At 50.0% G+C, this 18,184-nt stretch overlaps 1 protein-coding gene across 3 annotated transcripts in view; it reads left to right on the forward strand.

The window, feature by feature from the left end:
* Nucleotides 1–18,184, forward strand: part of LOC144111136 (putative peptidoglycan muropeptide transporter SLC46) — a 94,465-nt gene that overhangs the window by 56,202 nt on the left and 20,079 nt on the right. For all 3 annotated transcript variants that reach the window (XM_077644289.1, XM_077644291.1, XM_077644290.1), the window contains exon 2: nt 6,686–6,925. In XM_077644289.1, the coding sequence (XP_077500415.1) occupies nt 6,686–6,925 (240 nt within the window). The remainder of the gene's footprint in view (nt 1–6,685; nt 6,926–18,184) is intronic.

The raw sequence follows: 18,184 nt of genomic DNA on the forward strand, positions 1-18,184 counted from the left end.
TCGCCGCGGGTAAGGGCGTGCAGTAGGAGGTACTTTTTTTTAGGGCACCGGAATCACCAATGCCGCACGGGGTTTTGCTAGCACGCACAACAAAGTATCAAACGGCGGCGTTTCAGTTCGTTGCATATTCGCTGCAGTATCCCCAAGTTCGGTTCTCGGTTTATTTCTGCTTCATGATGAATTGAAGCGCGAACAAAACACGACGGACGAACAGGATTCAGTTCACCATGGAGATTAACAAACTATCTCAACTGACTACTGATTACCATTGATTAACACCATTTGCTCATTAATTGATTAACGTCATTTCGATTCGTTTTGATTGTGCCAAAGAAGCGTGTAATCTTGAGGCCAGTAGCGCAAGTGGACATTCATTTCACTAGAGTTTTTTTTCTATTTTCTTTTTCTTAATGCGAAAAGTGACAGTTTTCCAGATGCAGATAGAAAAAAGGTGTTGGTGGCATGCTTTGAGGACCCGAGGCAAAGTGCGTCACACGCTTTCGGACATATATCCGGATATACAGCCCTATACATTGCATTACATTTCGGACACATATCCTATCGTACAGCCACTTCGATGTACCTTTCCTTGGTCTGCAATAGCAAGGTCGAATGGTGGGCCAGTTGGTAAGGCATGCTGAAAAATTTTTACCAGCCAAACAAGACGCATACACAGGAGAGAACCACACAGGACAATGGCTGGACTAACAGCAGCAAATTTTTATTGAAAACAGACCACTCAGTAATATACCCACGCATGCGCCAAGCCGACGATTGTTTTCTTTCGCTTTTTCAGTAAGTCGGGATATGTGCGATGGCAGCCCTATCTTCTATTAGTTGTACAGCGGCGGCTATTACAGCGGCTGCTGTTTACAATATGGCAGAGTTTTTAGAGCTTATCGGGCGCGGAAAAAACAACGTTTACATCGGCACGCGCTCCTACCCTTTTCAGCAGCAATGAAAGGATGGTAGGCTGCGATAAGAAACACCAAAAAGGTTTTGTGCCATGTAGCAAGAATGTTGTGTACAGGTTTCCGCTTTCATGTGGCAAGCACTAACGGGACAAACGGGTCGTTGCCTCAACGACCGGCTGCGGGAACACAACATCGTGAGCGGCACCGCATCCCGTCACCTTGGAATTCGTTGCAGAGACTGCACAGAGGAAAGAAAAAAGAAGAAAAAAACCGCCGTGTTATCCTGTTTTCACTCAGTGCCGAGTGCTGTCAGATAATAGAACAAAAATCACTCGTGAAATCATTGAAGCTCATGAAATCCATAAATTCAAAGAGGAACGCGTAAGCGTTTCCTCAATAGCTCCGTCTGATAAAGAACTACGTTTCCTTGATGAGAATAGAAAAACGTGCGCAGCTGGTCTTGTGCCACTGTAGACCTCTGCTCAGGAATTGTCATTATCGTCAATCTGTTTTGTGTATCAGTCTTTTCTTTTGACATTAGTTGCCACTGTAATTAAGTAGTGAAAATCGCCTCAATAAACCAGTTGCAAGTTCAGCGCCGTGTCTGTGCACTTGTTTCGTCCTTTGTCCCCTGTGCTGCTGAAAAACAATGTCACACCAACTTGCCCAAGCTTCTACAGTATCAGAATTCAGTGTTGTGACGACCCCCCCCCCCCCCATAATGCGCAGGTCCACACGGGATGGAGAGGCAAAGAGACACCGTATGGCTCAGTTTAAACAAACCGATATATTCAATAATTATACATGATTATGATTATACATCAGAGGCTGGGGTGTCCGAGCTTACGTGCCGACGACTTCATGGGGACGATGGAGGGGCTCCGGAGTTGAGCTCGAACGGTTGCTGGCAGAAGCTGCACGCCGTCGGGCTTCGGCGCTGAAGGCCCCCTTGGCGAACGATGTCGTCCTGAGCGTTCTCTCTTCCGTACTCCTTGTCGATTTTTATATCCTCTTATCCCCACACTCCCTAGGGTGAGGACGCCCACGCCGGAGTGAAAGGGGGGGGGGGGGGCTAGGGCTTTCACTTGGGCGCACAAACACACCACCGCACTTATGGTATCGCCCCCCTCACGTGTTGAGTCCGAGGGAAAGAAGGTTGTCGTCGAGGTAGCGTCGGCGGTGGTATACGGTCTCTGGCCCGCTGACGGTTCCCGCGGGTCACCGACCTCCGTTCTCCATCAAATGACACTCGCCACTCAAGGCCGGAATGCGAGGTCACTAAAAGGCCGGGAAAGTGGTCCCTTGTCCTGGGATGTGCTCGGGAGGGTTGATTGATGATGCCCGCCGTCTTGCCACGGGGCCAGGCCCGCCGAAACGAGGCCCCTTTGTCCCCGGAACGGTCACGGCAATTGGGGAAGATAACGCCCGTCTCCCCGCGGCGGCGGCGGCGGCGTTCGACACGTGCCGACACTATGGAAAGGGGGTCCGGTTGTGCTTAAACCCCTTCGTTTTGGTCGTTCACTCTCAACGAGTATGGCTCGGTAATTGATGATGCCCGCCGTCTTGTCACGGGGCCAGGCCCGCCGAAACGAGGCCCCTTTGTCCCCGGCACGGTCACGGCAATTTGGGAAGATAACGCCCGTCTCCCCGCGGCGGCTGCGTTCGACACGTGCCGACACTATGGAAAGGGAATCCGGTTGTGCTTAAACCCCTTCGTTTTGGTCGTTCACTCTCAACGAGTATGGCTCGGTAATTGATGACGCCCGCCGTCTTGTCACGGGGCCAGGCCCGCCGAAACGAGGCCCTTCGTAGCACACACAAGGAACGTCACAGTGTTGTCTCATTCGCCGCGAAACATGAATAGATCTGGGAGATCAATATGTTCTTCCCAGTTATATTACGCGACAGAAAACGATGGCGTAGGCAATGCAGGTGGAACTTCAGCGAACACTGAAATAAAATATAGGTAGTCATACATACTTCCAAATCCTGGCTGCGGCGGCCGTAGCTGCATTTCTACGGTTGCGAAATACAAAGATGCCCGTTTGCTGTGTGGTGTCAGCGCATGTTAAAAACCGCAGGTAGTCTACACCAGTCCGCAGCCCTTCACTACGGCGCCTCTCATAAGCCATGTTCCTCTTCACCACCTTAAAGCCCCTTATTTACAATTTAATCACGATATACACTTCCTGTAAGCGAGACCTTCTTACGCAGTGAACTGGTGCTACTGCATCTGTTGACGATGATACGTAGCTGTGTGCAGATATACTCATTCTAGTTTCACTTATCGCCGCAGCTGCCGGAGGCAGCGTAACTCCTTAAGTTTCCGTGCCTCTGGGACATGCCAGATACAGCCAGTTTATTTACCAAAGTCGAGCGTCTAGCGTTTGTCCTGTCTGAATTCTTTTTGTGTACATCTACCTTGTGCGCTAGCCATGCACTATGCCGAATTATACCAACCAACTAGCCCAATTAAGAGCCTTGGCAATTACTATTTCTTGTACATTGGGCCACCTTATCCCGCATTTCTCTGTGTCACAACCTTTCCACCTCCTATGTCAACTTGATTGTCCTGCAGTACGTGTCGTGAAAGGGTGTTGACTTTTGCGCTCAACAACCGCCTGGTGCCACCTGAAGTTCTTCGGCTTTTCTGTCTGGTCTGCCATTCTGTGGGACATGCGAAGAGATTTACCGAAGTCTTGCATCTAGCGTTTGTCCTGTCTGAATTCTTTTTGTGTACGTTTACCTTGTGCGCTAGCCACTATGTCGAATTGTAGCAACCAACTAGCCCATTTTAGAGCCTTGGCAGTTACTATTTCTGGTACATTGGGCCCCCTTATCCCCCAATTCTCTGTGTCACAACATTTCCACCTCATATGTCAACTTGATTGTCCTGCAGTACGTGTCGTGAAAGGGTGTTGACTTTTGCGCTCAACAACCGCCTGGTGCCACCTGATGTTCTTCGGCTTTTCGGTCTGTTCCGCCCTTCTGTTGAACATGCGAAGAGATTTACCAAAGTATTGCGTCTAGCGTTTGTCCTGTCTGAATTCTTTTTGTGTAAGTCTACCTTGTGCGCTAGCCACTATGTCGAATTATAGAAACCAACTAGCCCAATTAAGAGCCTTGGCAGTTACTATTTCTGGTACATTGGGCCCCCTTATCCCTCATTTCTCTGTGTCACAACCTTTCCACCTCCTATGTCAACTTGATTGTCCTGCAGTACGTGTCGTGAAAGGGTGTTGACTTTTGCGCTCAACAATCGCCTGGTGCCACCTGATGTTCTTCGGCTTTTCGGTCTGTACCGCCCTTCTGTTGGACATGCGAAGAGATTTACCAAAGTCTTGCGTCTAGCGTTTGTCCTGTCTGAATTCTTTTTGTGTACGTTTACCTTGTGCGCTAGCCACTATGTCGAATTATAGCAACCAACTAGCCCATTTTAGAGCCTTGGCAGTTACTATTTCTGGTACATTGGGCCCCCTTATCCCCCAATTCTCTGTGTCACAACCTTTCCACCTCATATGTCAACTTGATTGTCCTGCAGTACGTGTCGTGAAACGGTGTTGACTTTTGCGCTCAACAACCGCCTGGTGCCACCTGATGTTCTTCGGCTTTTCGGTCTGTTCCGCCCTTCTGTTGGACATGCGAAGAGATTTACCAAAGTCTTGCGTCTAGCGTTTGTCCTGTCTGAATTCTTTTTGTGTACGTTTACCTTGTGCGCTAGCCACTATGTCGAATTATAGCAACCAACTAGCCCATTTTAGAGCCTTGGCAGTTACTATTTCTGGTACATTGGGCCCCCTTATCCCCCAATTCTCTGTGTCACAACCTTTCCACCTCATATGTCAACTTGATTGTCCTGCAGTACGTGTCGTGAAACGGTGTTGACTTTTGCGCTCAACAACCGCCTGGTGCCACCTGATGTTCTTCGGCTTTTCGGTCTGTTCCGCCCTTCTGTTGGACATGCGAAGAGATTTACCAAAGTCTTGCGTCTAGCGTTTGTCCTGTCTGAATTCTTTTTGTGTACGTCTACCTTGTGCGCTAGCCACTATGTCGAATTATAGCAACCACTGGCCCAATTAAGAGCTTTGGCAGTTACTATTTCTGGTACATTGGGCCCCCTTATCCCCCATTTCTCTTTGTCACAACCTTTCCACCTCCTATGTCAACTTGATTGTCCTGCAGTACGTGTCGTGAAAGGGTGTTGACTTTTGTGCTCAACAACCGCCTGGTGCCACCTGAAGTTCTTCGGCTTTTCTGTCTGGTCTGCCCTTCTGTGGGACATGCGAAGAGATTTACCAAAGTCTTGCGTCTAGCGTTTGTCCTGTCTTAATTCTTTTTGTGTACGTCTACCTTGTGCGCTAGCCACTATGTCGAATTATAGCAACCAACTAGCCCAATTAGAAGCCTTGGTCGTTATTCTTTGCTTCCTTGCTGCCTTCGCCTTGTTAACACTGGGTACGCTTTGCTCGAATAAGTGCGAGGCACGCTAGTATAGAGAGAAAGACAAACCTGTATTTCGCTGCCTTGCAGGGCCGTGCCGCAGCGCCCACACGCTGCTTCCCATTTCACTACGGTTCCTTTCAGCCAGCCATGTAACAAGTTCACCTATCTAACTATTCCACAAAAGGGAGCTCTTAATGTTAGTTCTCAAGAACGAAACATGCGAGATAAAAATACCCCGTGTCTTCTCCCCACTCCTGTACGCCCCGTTTTTCGCTCTATTAGTGCGCAAGCACTAATCCGATGTGCGCCAACCCCAGGCAAAATCATCCGTTGTCGCGTTGTCTGTTCGCAGCTGACCTGACACGAGCGGTCCGTCCCACGGCACCGCCTGTTCATCGCCGTCTTCTAAGTAGAACAAGTCCGTGTTTTCGCACTGATTCGAAACGATTTCTGTAGTTTGTCTTCTAGTCATGGAAAGCCAACTGGCCCAACTTCATGCGCTGATTAATATAGCAGCGATGCGAAATGGCTGTCACATCGGGGATTGCGAAATCGCTGCGTGATTTCTTAAAAACCACTTCATTTTGCACACATACCAAAAGTGCAATGCCGAAAGTGTGCTAAAAAGCACACTTGGCAGGAAATCGGCTCGCAAAGATGAGCCTTAGCCCAAATAATTTCCTTACAATCGGGTGAAGAAAACGCTCAAGAGAGGATCGTAAAGAATCAAGTGCCCTTCTTTTAGGTGGCTTGCGTGGCTGTTGTACGGCCATTTCTGTGATGTATTACAGAAAATAACGTGGGCAAACCTTCAATTTGACTGTGTCTGGGTACTAATCACTGCGTCCAGCTCCACCACCAGCACGTACTAAAAACGGGCAGTGTGTAATCTACGGCGGATTATTTAACTCTCAGTTTCACACACCGCCCTCTAAGGCGCCCGCTCATATACGTGCTCGAATCAAAATATAACGTCCCATGAGGCGCAGGAGAGGTCCGATTTATCGGGGAGGGGCAGGGGAACGATCCCCTCAAATCGCCGGTGACGCATAAATTCGCCCCTGGGGCTGGAGGTTGCAAATCGTGCCTGCTCTGTAGCCTTGTCGATGCGGAACGACATCCGTCCTTTGAGGAGTCTAATAATCCACTGCAGGCCACGGCTTCTCAGGTGAGCATGGAGTTCCGCGTGCGAGACCTTGCCGTGCCACCACTGGCACGCGAGTAAACTTTTTCAATAAACAGTGCGAGTTGTGAAATCCAACCAAGCGGCCCTCGATCGGCGCGGGTCGCTGACCTCCGTGTCCCTCTTTCGCTTCTCTGCTGCGCAGCCGGCAAGAGCATCTCGTTCTACTTCTCGCTGCGCCGCTTCCACTGGAGCGTGGCCATGTACTCCAACATGGCGGCCGGCTTCGGGGCGCTGGACATCGTGTGCTCGGGCCTCTTCATCGGCTTCTGCAGCCGCGTGCTCAAGCTGCCGGACCTGGTCATGGCCATGGCGGGAATCCTCTCCATGACCGCCTTCCTGGTCATCAAGGGCTTCTCGCGCGAGCCCTGGATGTACTACATGGGTGAGCGTGACCAGCGCCCGCATTCCAGGGCATAGGCCTTATAAAAGTGGTCTATGGGCTTCCTATACGCTTCTTGTGGACTCTATTGCCTTCCTACATATACATTTCTTTTCCTCTATTCATAGTCTATATACTGTCCGCGGACAAAAAGTATACTAAAAGTGCATGGCCATAAATCTATGATCAGTGCGTATTAGTCTATAGGATATGTTTATAGGAAGTCTATGGACTTCATTGACGAAAGTCTGTGTACAGTAAAAAGGAATTTTTTTAAAGGAGGGGCCGCCTCTGGCACGCTGCTCTGACACCTAGGAGGGCCGCTTTTGCGATGAAAGATGGGGAAGAAAGGCAAGCTAGTCGACCACATAAATGAGAAGCAAAGTTCTGCAAAGAGAGAGACAGAAAATAAAATTTTAGTCCTTGGTCTGAGAGGCTAAACAAGCCGGTTCTCCAGTTTGTGTCCCTCTGTGAGAGAAGAAGAAAACGAACAAGAATATTTCATCACCACTATCATCATCAGCCTGAATACTCCCACTGCAGGGCAAAGGCCTTTCTCACGTCTCTCAAATTAACCCTGTCCTCTGCCATCTGCGCCCACCGTATGCCCGCAAACCACTTAATCTCATCCACCCACGTGACCTTTTGCCGCCCCCTGCTACGCTTACTTTCCCTTCGAATCCACTGCGTTACCCTTAAGGACCAGCGGTTATCTTGCCTTCGCATTGCATGCCCTGCCAAAGCCCATTTCTTCATTTTGATTTGGGCGGTTATGTCATTAACCAGCGTTCGTTTGTTCTCTCAGCCACTCTGCCCGCTTCCGGTCTCTTAACGTTACATCTATCATTTTTCTTTCCATAGCTTGCTGCGCTGTCCTTAACATTAGCAGAACTCTTTTCGTTAGCCTCCACGTTTCTGCTCTGTAGGTGAGTAGGGTCAAGATACAAGTGTATACTTTTCTCTTAAGGGATATTGGTAAACTGCCATTCATTATCTGAGGGGATAGGTCATAGGCACTCCACCCCATTCTTATTCTTCTAGGGCCGCCGCGGTGGCTCAGTGGTTATGGCGCTCGGCTGCTGGCCCGAAAGACGCGGGATCGATCCCAGCCGCGGCGGTCGAATTTCGATGGAGGCGGAATTCTAGAGGCCCGTGTACTGTGCGATGTCAGTGCACGTTAAAGAACCCCAGGTGGTCGAAACTTCCAGAGCCCTTCAGTGCGGCGTCTCTCATAGCCTTAGTCGCTTTTGGACGTTAAACGCCCATAAACCAAACTTATTCTTCTAGTTATTTCCCGCTCATAATCAGGATCAGCGGCCACTACCTGCCTTAAGTAGACATATTCCTTTAGCGCTTCCAGCACCTCGCTGCCAATTGTGAACTGCTGTTCCCTTGCTAGACTGTTGAACATTACTTTGGTTTTCTGCGCTTTCATATGATGATGACGATGAATTTTTGTGGCTCTATTGCATCTGCTTCCAAACAGCGCCTTGGCACAAGGTATTTTCTTCGACTCAAGGTAGGGTCAAAGACCCATTTTCCAAGTATTTCGTCGTAAATAAACCGAGCACCAGGCCAGGGGAAAGCTTGTATACCCATTGTATCACCGGTGGAATCGAACCCTGCGCCTCCAACACGCGAGGCGGATGCTCAAGCGGCTAGGCCACCGCTGCGGTCTCTGCGTTTTAATATTGGTCTGCTATGAAGAGGTATATTTACTACGAAACAATGTTGCTGCTTTGGCTGTTTTTATATCAGTTAAGTACTGTTAATGGACGGGGGTGGAGAAGATACATTATGGCAGCTGCATAGGTGCACAGCAGCCATGGCCTGGCGCCTATAGTCGTGAGCATCTCAGCATAGAAACAGACGCGGGTTCGATCTTGGCCGCGGTGATCGCATTTCGATGGAGGCGAAATTCTAGAGGTCCGTGTACTGTGCGAGGTCAGTGCACGTTAATGAACCCCAGGTGGTCGAATTTATCTGGAGCTCTGCACTACGGCGTCCCTCATCGTCAGAGTCGCTTTGGGGCGTTAAACCTCGTAAACCGAACCTAAACGCTAAGCTCCTATGGCCTCAGCGATGCCTCGCAAGCCTGCGTGGCGCAAGAGCCTTGTAGGAAGGAAGGAAGGAAGGCCTCAGACGTTGCTGGCACATACCCACTACGGGGGAGTGGCCAAGGCACAGGCGGTTAATTACTGGATACAGGAAAGTTTTGACGGGAAAAGGAGTGGTCATAGTATGTAGTCTGAGAGATTGGAAGAGGGAAGGAAAGGGGTCCAGTTAACTTGGAGATCAAAGACGGGACAATTGCTTAATGTGCATAATAGTACACAATACCTGTAATGTTGTAATGTCGTACTGACTGAGGGCGGGAAAAAGAAATTAGAATGGGAGTCGCTGCGTTTCTTGAAGAAAATTTTGCACAGCAGAGCGCACACTCCTGTCGCTTCGTCCAAGCAAAGAAGCGCCAATGGAAAGAACAACCGCGGAAGACACAGGCAAGCCCAGTTGATGAAATGGAATTTGCAAAAGACGCTTCCTCAAATGAGAAAAGCGGCGGCAGAACAGCAGGAAGTGATCTATTGTCTCACGTTCGGCACAAAAAGGGCACAGTGTGGAAGCTGCCAGGCCAGATCTGTGAAGGTAGAAATTTAGAAGGGGAACCCGGCAACGCAAGCGCGTGAAAGAGACCTCTAGTCTGCGTGAGCGCCAGTCTTTGCTACTCCAAGGATGCAGAAGATGTAAGAGCCGAGGCAGAAAATTCCTGAAATATTGTGTAGCTGCGAAACCTCACCGCAGCTGTATATGCACACGATGGCAGGACAGCAACAATTGGGCCGCTGAGAGAGGCTCTTGCTAAGGAATCTGCAACCTCATTTAAGTGAAAGCCCATGTGACCGGGTACCCAAAGCAACCTTACCGAATTTAGATGGAGCGGAATCAGGAACTTAAAGAGGCGTAATGGCCGAGAGTCAGTGGGTGAGGATAAGGAAGAGCAAATGGACAGAGAGTCTGTCATAACCACGACCTGGGAAACGGTAGATTCTAATTTTCGTAAGGCTAAGATTACTGCTAATAATTCATCCAGAAAAATTGGAGTGAAGTCAGGAAGACGGAGAGAAAAAGACCAATCCAGTGAAGGCGAAAAAATTCCCACACCTGCCTTTTCGCGATCCTGCGAGGCATCGGTAGCAATAAGAACATGAAAGGGCAAGGACCTTAGGTGGTCGTGCAATAGACCCTGAAGAAGCGGGAATGGCTGCAGCTTTGCATTCGATGGGAAAATGCCATCGAATTCAATCTGGACAGATGAGGAGTTGTTATATATTTGGCGGACATCTGTGAAATGAATATTTATGCGATCAAGGAGGGACTGCATGTAACATATCTGCGGGGTATGAAATCGAGACCAGGCAGCACTAAAAAAGGCGGAAGGTTGACTAAGAAGTACTATACTGGAAGCATGAAGAGGTGAGTCGCACAATTTTAAAAATGTTTGAACTGTTAAAATGCGAAACCTAGCTGATAACGAAGGCATTCGCGTCTCAAGGTGCAGAACAGCATCGGCGACATATTTTGGAAGCCCCAGACAAAGGCGCAACGCCTCACGCTCCAAAAGCACAAGAGGGCGAAATTTATAGGCAGGAGCTCCTGAGAATAAAACACACCCGAACTCCAAAATTGGGCGGATGTACATTTTATAAATCATCAGAAGCGTATGCCTTCTCATGCCTGACCTAGCACTACAAAGCCTGCGCAGGATGCCAATGGCCCGAACTCCTTTTGCAGAAACTTGCTCAATGTGTGGCCGCCAGGAGAGAGTAGAGTCGTATATTACACCGAGATACTTCACCGTCTGAACTTGAGGTATTATGTTATTTTTATAGACCAGGCAGATATTTACTGGAACAGAAACTGGAAATACTAACAATGCGCATTTCTTCACATTAAGGGACAGATGAATTCTTCCTAGCCAGTTGTCAAGAACATTGAGGTAATTTTTCAGGGTTTGATAAAGAGTGTGAATGTCACCTCCTGATGCAAAAAATGCAATATCGTCGGCGTACACATAAGTTTTCACATTTTGAATGCATGGAATTGAGCTTAGAAAAAATGTTAAAAAGAAGAGGTGAGAGAACTGATCCTTGCGGAACACCTCTTGTCTGTGGAAATCTCCTTGAGGAAACACCATTTTGGCAGCAGTAAAATTCTCTATTTTCCAAAAAAACAGAAATCCAGGCTACAAAATAGCTTGGGAAGTTGGGTTCCTGTAATCTTAGTAATAGAGTCGAGTACTCCACGCTGTCGTATGCTTTACTGACATCCAAGGTGACAAGCGCAGCAAACGTTTTTCTATTGCGAGCTAATTTAATACGGGTCTCAAGGTCAGTATGAGCACACCAAATTGAACAACCCGGCCTGAAACCAATTTGGCATGGATTCAATACAGCATTTCCTGAAATGAATGACATGACACGGCTGAGAAGGACCCTTTCCACCAATTTCACATGGTTCGATGTTAACGAAATAGGGCGTATATTGTCTAAAGTTAAGCCCTCCCCTTGCTTTTTAAGCAATGGAACTATTTCAGCAAGATGCCACTCATGCGGTATCCAAGGGCCTTTAATAGAATGGTTAATCAGCCAACAGGTCTCCAGGAGATTCATTGAACAATATTTTGATCATAGATGAAGTGACCTTATCGGGGCCAGGAGCCGCTGGGGATAAGCGCAGAACAATTTGCGACAGCTCATGCATAGAGACCTCAGTGAAATCACTTGAGGTGCATGTGAATATAGTAGGAGAAGGTAAAGCAGGTGTAAAGCGAAGCTCTAGGCCACACGCAATATCCTCTAAGGCCTTTGCGATGTCAGCAGGGGACTGAACAAGGGATTCAATGTTGGCAGCCGGAGGAATCACCTTGTTGCGCCTCATGAAATTAAACAAAGCTCGTTTATTTCCTGATTGGGAAAGGAAATCATAATTATTTGTATTATACTCCTCCTTTGCACGGGCGACAGTGCGCTTAAATGTTGCTGCAACATACTTATAATCCAGCCAATTTTTTGGGCATTGATTGATGAGAAGTTTCTTCCAAGCTGCTTTCCGTCGTCTATATGCACGCGTGCACTCAGCGTTCCACCAATTGTTCGCGATTGCACCCTTTGTTCTCTTGAGCAAAAATTCAGACTTTTGCCTTGCATGGTCCAGTACTGAGCATAGATGTGCAGCCTTGCTTTCGGCACTTCTTTGAGCGCGAGTGTCTGAAGTGATTTGGAGGGCTGATTTTAGCGTGTCTTTAAATTGCGTTAACACGTTTTAAAGCAATTGTAATTTATTAACGTGCGCTGATGTCGCTCAGGAAGAGTTAATTTACACGCAAACTTGAAACTAATCGGTAGATGATCACTGTTTGTTGCACAGTCAACAGGCGCCCAAGACGTAACAGAGACTTCTGGGGAGGAAAAAGTTAAATCCAAGGCAGAGCGGCATTGACTGCGAATGTGATGACCCCCCATAATGCGCAGGTCCACACGCGACGGAGAGGCAAAGAGACACCGTATGGCTCAGTTTAAACAAACAGATATATTCAATAATTACACATGATTATGATTATACATCAGAGGCTGGGGCGTCCGAGCTTACGTGCCGACAACTTCATGGGGACGATGGAGGGGCTCCGAAGTTGAGCTCGAACGGTTGCTGGCAGAAGCTGCACGCCGTCGGGCTTCGGCGCTGAAGGCCCCCTTGGCGAACGATGTCGTCCTGAGCGTGGCCTCTTCGGTACTCCTTGTCGATTTTTATATCCTCTTATCCCCACACTCCCTAGGGTGAGGACGCCCACGCCGGAGTGGGGGGGGGGGGGGCTAGGGCTTTCACTTGGGCGTACAAACACACCACCGCACTTATGGTCTCGCCCCCCTCACGTGTTGAGTCCGAGGGAAAGAAGGTTGTCGTCGAGGTAGCGTCGGCTGTGGTAAGGCGCGCTCTGGCTGGTTGACGGTTCCCGCGGGTCACCGACCTCCGTTCTCCATCAAATGACACTCGCCACTCAAGGCCGGAAGGCGAGGTCACTAAAAGGCCGGGAAAGTGGTCCCTTGTCCTGGGATGTGCTCGGGAGGGTTGATTGATGATGCCCGCCGTCTTGCCACGGGGCCAGGCCCGCCGAAACGAGGCCCCTTTGTCCCCGGGACGGCCACGGCAATTAGGGAAGATAACGCCCGTCTCCCCGCGGCGGCGGCGGCGGCGTTCGACTCGTGTCGACACTATGGAAAGGGGGTCCGGTTGTGCTTAAACCCCTTCGTTCTGGTCGTTCACTCTCAACGAGTATGGCTCGGTAATTGATGATGCCGCTGTCACCTGGGTCGTCTCCGTGCGGTCCACGGCGGCAGGCCCGAAAGCAATCCCACTCAAGTTGCTTGCAGCCATATACAGTAGAAACATGTAAGGGGGTCCGGTTGTGCTTTCGCCGCCACTGGGGGCCCCGTCTACGCCGCGCCGTCGAACGCGGACCCTCGTAGCACACACAAGGTACGTCACACTCGCTCACCCTCCAGAAGAATGTTCTCCGAACATTTGAGTCCATGCAGCTCCCCTTGTCTTTCTGAATCGCCTCGCACAGTGCGTCCGACAAAACACTTTTCGCTGCACTCAACACCACTGCACAACACCATATGCCTCAGCTGTCATAACTGGCGTCTCCAGGGGCAGCACTGATCTTCTTTTACAGATAAACATGAAACTCAGCACCCAAGCCTCTCCTTTCTAGTCCAAACTGGACGAAATAAATTTACCACAGTTACAAAGGAGCTCCCACTTCTAGCACGATCACGGCACAGACAAAAATATAGATAACGAAAGGAAGTAGGGCAGGTTCTGCATGCGCTCCGCATGCTCTCCTGTGAAGGTGTTACTTAATGACAGAAAGGTTTAACTACCAACTCCGATAACTTAACACATAAGCACATAACAATGTTATGAGCTGTGGCATTACACAATTCTAACCAGTTCACAACTCCGCTCTGTTTACGCCATTAGTCCGACTTAGCTTTCCGATTTCGCAGCGGATATCGGCCTTCATGAGTCACACTAAGTAAGTCTGTGACCCTTTGTCTGCTTTGGGACTCGCGAGGGCTCGTGGCAGGAGCCTCTCCTGGCGTTATCTGCGCGGCAACCTCGCGCGCTTCTTCTTCTTCTAGCAATGCATGAAGTAAATCCGGTGGCATTCCGGCCGTCACCTCTGGCGCCTGCCGAACAAATGCAGGAGAGGGCGTTTCTTGCGAACTATCTGCGCGCTCCGCTTCACTTCTGTCCCCATCAAAATCCGCGCTTTCCCTTTCCTCATTTCGTGAATACTGAACCGGTGCCGACTTGAGGCGATTTGCGTGTATCCTTATCAAGCGCCGGTTCACGTCTCGGACTCTGAAGTTTACCGGAGAAAGCTTCTCGACAACCTCGCACGGTCCTCTCCACTTCGTCTGGGACTTACGAGCTAGCCCAATCTGCCTTTGGCAGTTTTCAATGTACACGCTGTCCCCCACATCAAACGGCGCGTCTCTAGCACTGCGATCGTGCACCTCCTTCCTGCGCTTCGCCGCTTTCTTTAAGGCCTCCTTTGCGATGTCCCTCGCCACTTGCAAGCGCGATTCTAGCTCAACCTTATAGTCGTCCAGTGAAGCGTATGGGACACGACGGGGGCCCTCTGGCACTTCACTAGGCTGGTCCGGGTCTCGGCCGTAGAGAAGAAAGAATGGCGATTCGCCCGTGCTCTCGTATGCTGCGGAATTGTAGGCAAACATTGCATATGGGAGCCACAAGTCCCAGTCCCGCTGGTCGCGCGAAACAAAATGCGACAGGAACCCGGCCACGGTTTGGTTCAGTCGCTCCACCGCGCCGTTGCAAGCCGGATGGTACGGTGTTGTCTGCTTCTTAGCGATCTTAAGCAGCTCGCAAACTCTCCTCATTAGCTGCGACACGAAGTTCGTTCCCCGATCTGTCAAGAGTTGCCTCGGGGGTCCATGTCGGAGCACGATCTGTTCGACAAATGCTCTTGCAACCGTGTCTGCCTTCTGATCTGGGAGTGCTACCGCTTCCGCGTATTTTGAAAGGTGATCGACAAATACTAAAATGTACTTGTTTCCGGAAATGGTCGTGGGCAATGGGCCCATTATGTCCATACCTCTCTGCTCGAAGGGAGCCGAAACCTCAGGGAACGGCTGAATTGGAGCTGGTCTTCGTCGCTTGGGTGTTTTTCTTTCGAGACAGGAATGACACTTCGCACAGTAGTCTCTAACATCCTGTCGCATGCCACTCCAAAAGTACAAACGCTCCACACGCCTGCGTGTCTTCGCTACGCCAAAATGATCGGCGCATGGCGCATCGTGAAACGCGCGAAGAACCCTTTCTGTCCACGACCGAGGTATGACGACTCTTTCCCAAGAGGTTTTCTCTGGTCTCCCTTTCCTGGTTGGCCTCGTGCGCCGACACAGGGTGCCGTCTTTTCCAATGAAATAACCTAGCTGTTCGAGGTGAGACGGTGCGCCCTCTAAGCTTTCGATTATTCGCTTCAGGTCAGGATCTTTGCACTGCTCTGTGCGTAATTCGGCGGGGTCGACTACGGGGACAAACTCATCTATAGCTGCCACGGCAGCTGTGCGGCTGAGTGCATCAGCATTCAGATGTGTCTTTCCTGACTTGTGCTCAACTTCAAAGCAGTATTCCTGCAGGGGTAGATTCCATCTAGCGAGTCGCGAGCTAGGGTCCCTGACACTCATCACCCATTTCAGAGGATGGCAGTCTGTGACTAGCTTGAATTTGCGGCCGTAAAGGTAGCATCTGAAGTGCTTTACTGCCCAGACAACGGCGAGGCACTCCCTTTCCGTAGCTCCGTACTTTTGCTCTGTGGGGCTCAGCTGTCGGCTAGCAAAAGCAACGGGATGTTCTTTGCCCTCGATAACCTGAGATAGCACGGCACCAACTGCGAACTTTGACGCATCTGTGGCCATAACGAAGGGCAAATTAAAATCCGGGTGGCGCAACAGCGGTGCACTCATTAGCTTCCTTTTCAGGGCCCCAAAATCATCCTCCGCGTTTTCGTCCGAGCGAAAGGCGACATTTTTGGCTGTTAAAGCGGTGAGCGGCTTAGCGAGCTTGGCGATCTCCTCTATGTGCCTTCGGTAGTAACCGATCAGGCCGAGAAACTGCCGGACCTGGCGGACGCTAGTCGGGGATGGAAAATCCGAGACACACCTTAGTTTCTCAGGGTCCGGTCGCACGCCGTCAGCTGAAACAACGTGCCCGAGGTATTTCACCTCGTTTTTGAGGAATTGGCACTTAGAGGGCTTCAGCTTGAGACCCGCTCCTCTTAGTCGCACCAAAACCTGTTCAATATCGCGCAAATGGTTCTCAAAACTGTCACTGTATATGATTATGTCATCCATATACACGAAGCACAGCCTCCCTAGAAGACCTGCCAGGATAACATCAGCGGTTCTCTGCCAGGCAGCAGGGCTGTTGGCCAGACCCATCGGCATTCTTTTCCATTCATAGTGCCCTGAGGGCGTGTTGAATGCCGTTTTCTCGGCATCTGCCGGATCCATTGCTATCTGCCAGAATCCCGCCGCCATGTCCACTACCCTGAAGTACCTGGCAGAGCCCAGCTGAGAAAGCGTCTCCTGTATATTGGGGATGGGGTATGGATCGATGCGAGTTACGGCATTTAGTTTGCGGTAGTCCACTACCAATCGATACGAGCCATCTGGCTTTTCCACCAATAGTGCTGGTGCTCCCCAGGGTGACTTTGAGTGTTCGACAATGACACGATCAATCAGGTCCTGCACCTGCCGCTCCATCTTCTCACGTTGGGAGTAAGGAATCCTGTACGCACGCTGGTAAACGAGCGATGAAGTTCCGGTTTATATCCTGTGCTTTATAACGCCACAGCAGCCCAAATCCAGGTTGGACGCGGCGAATACCTCCGAGTAGTCGTTCAGCAAACCAGCCAGAGCCTCCCTCTCCCTGGATTTTACGTGAGAAAGATCGAACGACGCCTTTGGAGCAGCCGAAGGACTAGCATGCTCTACAGTTGCGAGTACCGTATCGGTGGGCTCACGTTTCTCTATCGCAGAGGTGAAGAAAGCCATTGTTTTGTTCTTGGGAAGGCTCAGTGGCTGCTGGCTACAGTTAACCACCCGTAGGGGCACTCTGTGGGCGTCATTAACTGTCATGAGGCACGCGGCTGCCTTCAGGCCATTGCTGAGAGAGTCGACCGGCTCAAGCACTCCCACGGCGCCGCTCTCTACATCTGAAGGCACACACGCGTACAAAATGTGCTCCGGAAAGGGGTTCTGGTTGTGCTTAAACCCCTTCGTTCTGGTCGTTCACTCTCAACGAGTATGGCTCGGTAATTGATGATGCCGCTGTCACCTGGGTCGTCTCCGTGCGGTTCACGGCGGCAGGCCCGAAAGCAATCCCACTCAAGTTGCTTGCAGCCATATACAGTAGAAACATGTAAGGGGGTCCGGTTGTGCTTTCGCCGCCACTGGGGGCTCCGTCTACGCCGCGCCGTCGAACGCGGACCCTCGTAGCACACACAAGGAACGTCACACGAACAAACGTAGGCAATCCGGAATTGTTGCAGATCAAGTTGTTGCCAGAAGCCCAATCAAATAGTCTAGAATCAAAGCTGTCTGTTTTAAACCCCCAAGTCACATGGTGCGAATTGAAGTCGCCAAGTAATAGAACCTGAGATCGGCTACTAGACATGAATGAGTCAAGGGGCCGAGTGTCACTCACACCAGGCGGGAAATATGCATTAGCTACCGTAAAGGGCTGTTGACCTGGGACACTGAGGTCAACCGCAAGGATTTCACATTCATTGTCCGCATATTGAAAAGAAATGCATGCCCTGTGGCAAAACTTTGTAGATATGAGCACTAACAATTCTCCCCCTCGTGATGACCGGTCAAGCCGGAACGGATGGTAATCCTTGAGATGATAATTGAAATTTGAAGTTAGCCATGTTTCCTGTAAAGCAACTAAATCTGGTAGAAGCTGATTGCATAGGCAATTTAAATCTTTTGAAGCGGAGAATATAGATCGACAATTCCACTGGAGTACACTTAAGAACCCTATCTTGGTGGAAGTGCCGCAGCCGCGACTGCCTTTTCTAAAATCCTGGTCTTAGCGTTTTGACTTGCGTTACTTTTCTTTGTCTTTGACTGGGGGCAAGATGGACCTGCAATATTCAGAGGAGACCCA

The sequence above is a fragment of the Amblyomma americanum genome, chromosome 11 (genome assembly GCF_052857255.1).
Source record: "Amblyomma americanum isolate KBUSLIRL-KWMA chromosome 11, ASM5285725v1, whole genome shotgun sequence".
NCBI classification, from domain to species: domain Eukaryota; kingdom Metazoa; phylum Arthropoda; class Arachnida; order Ixodida; family Ixodidae; genus Amblyomma; species Amblyomma americanum.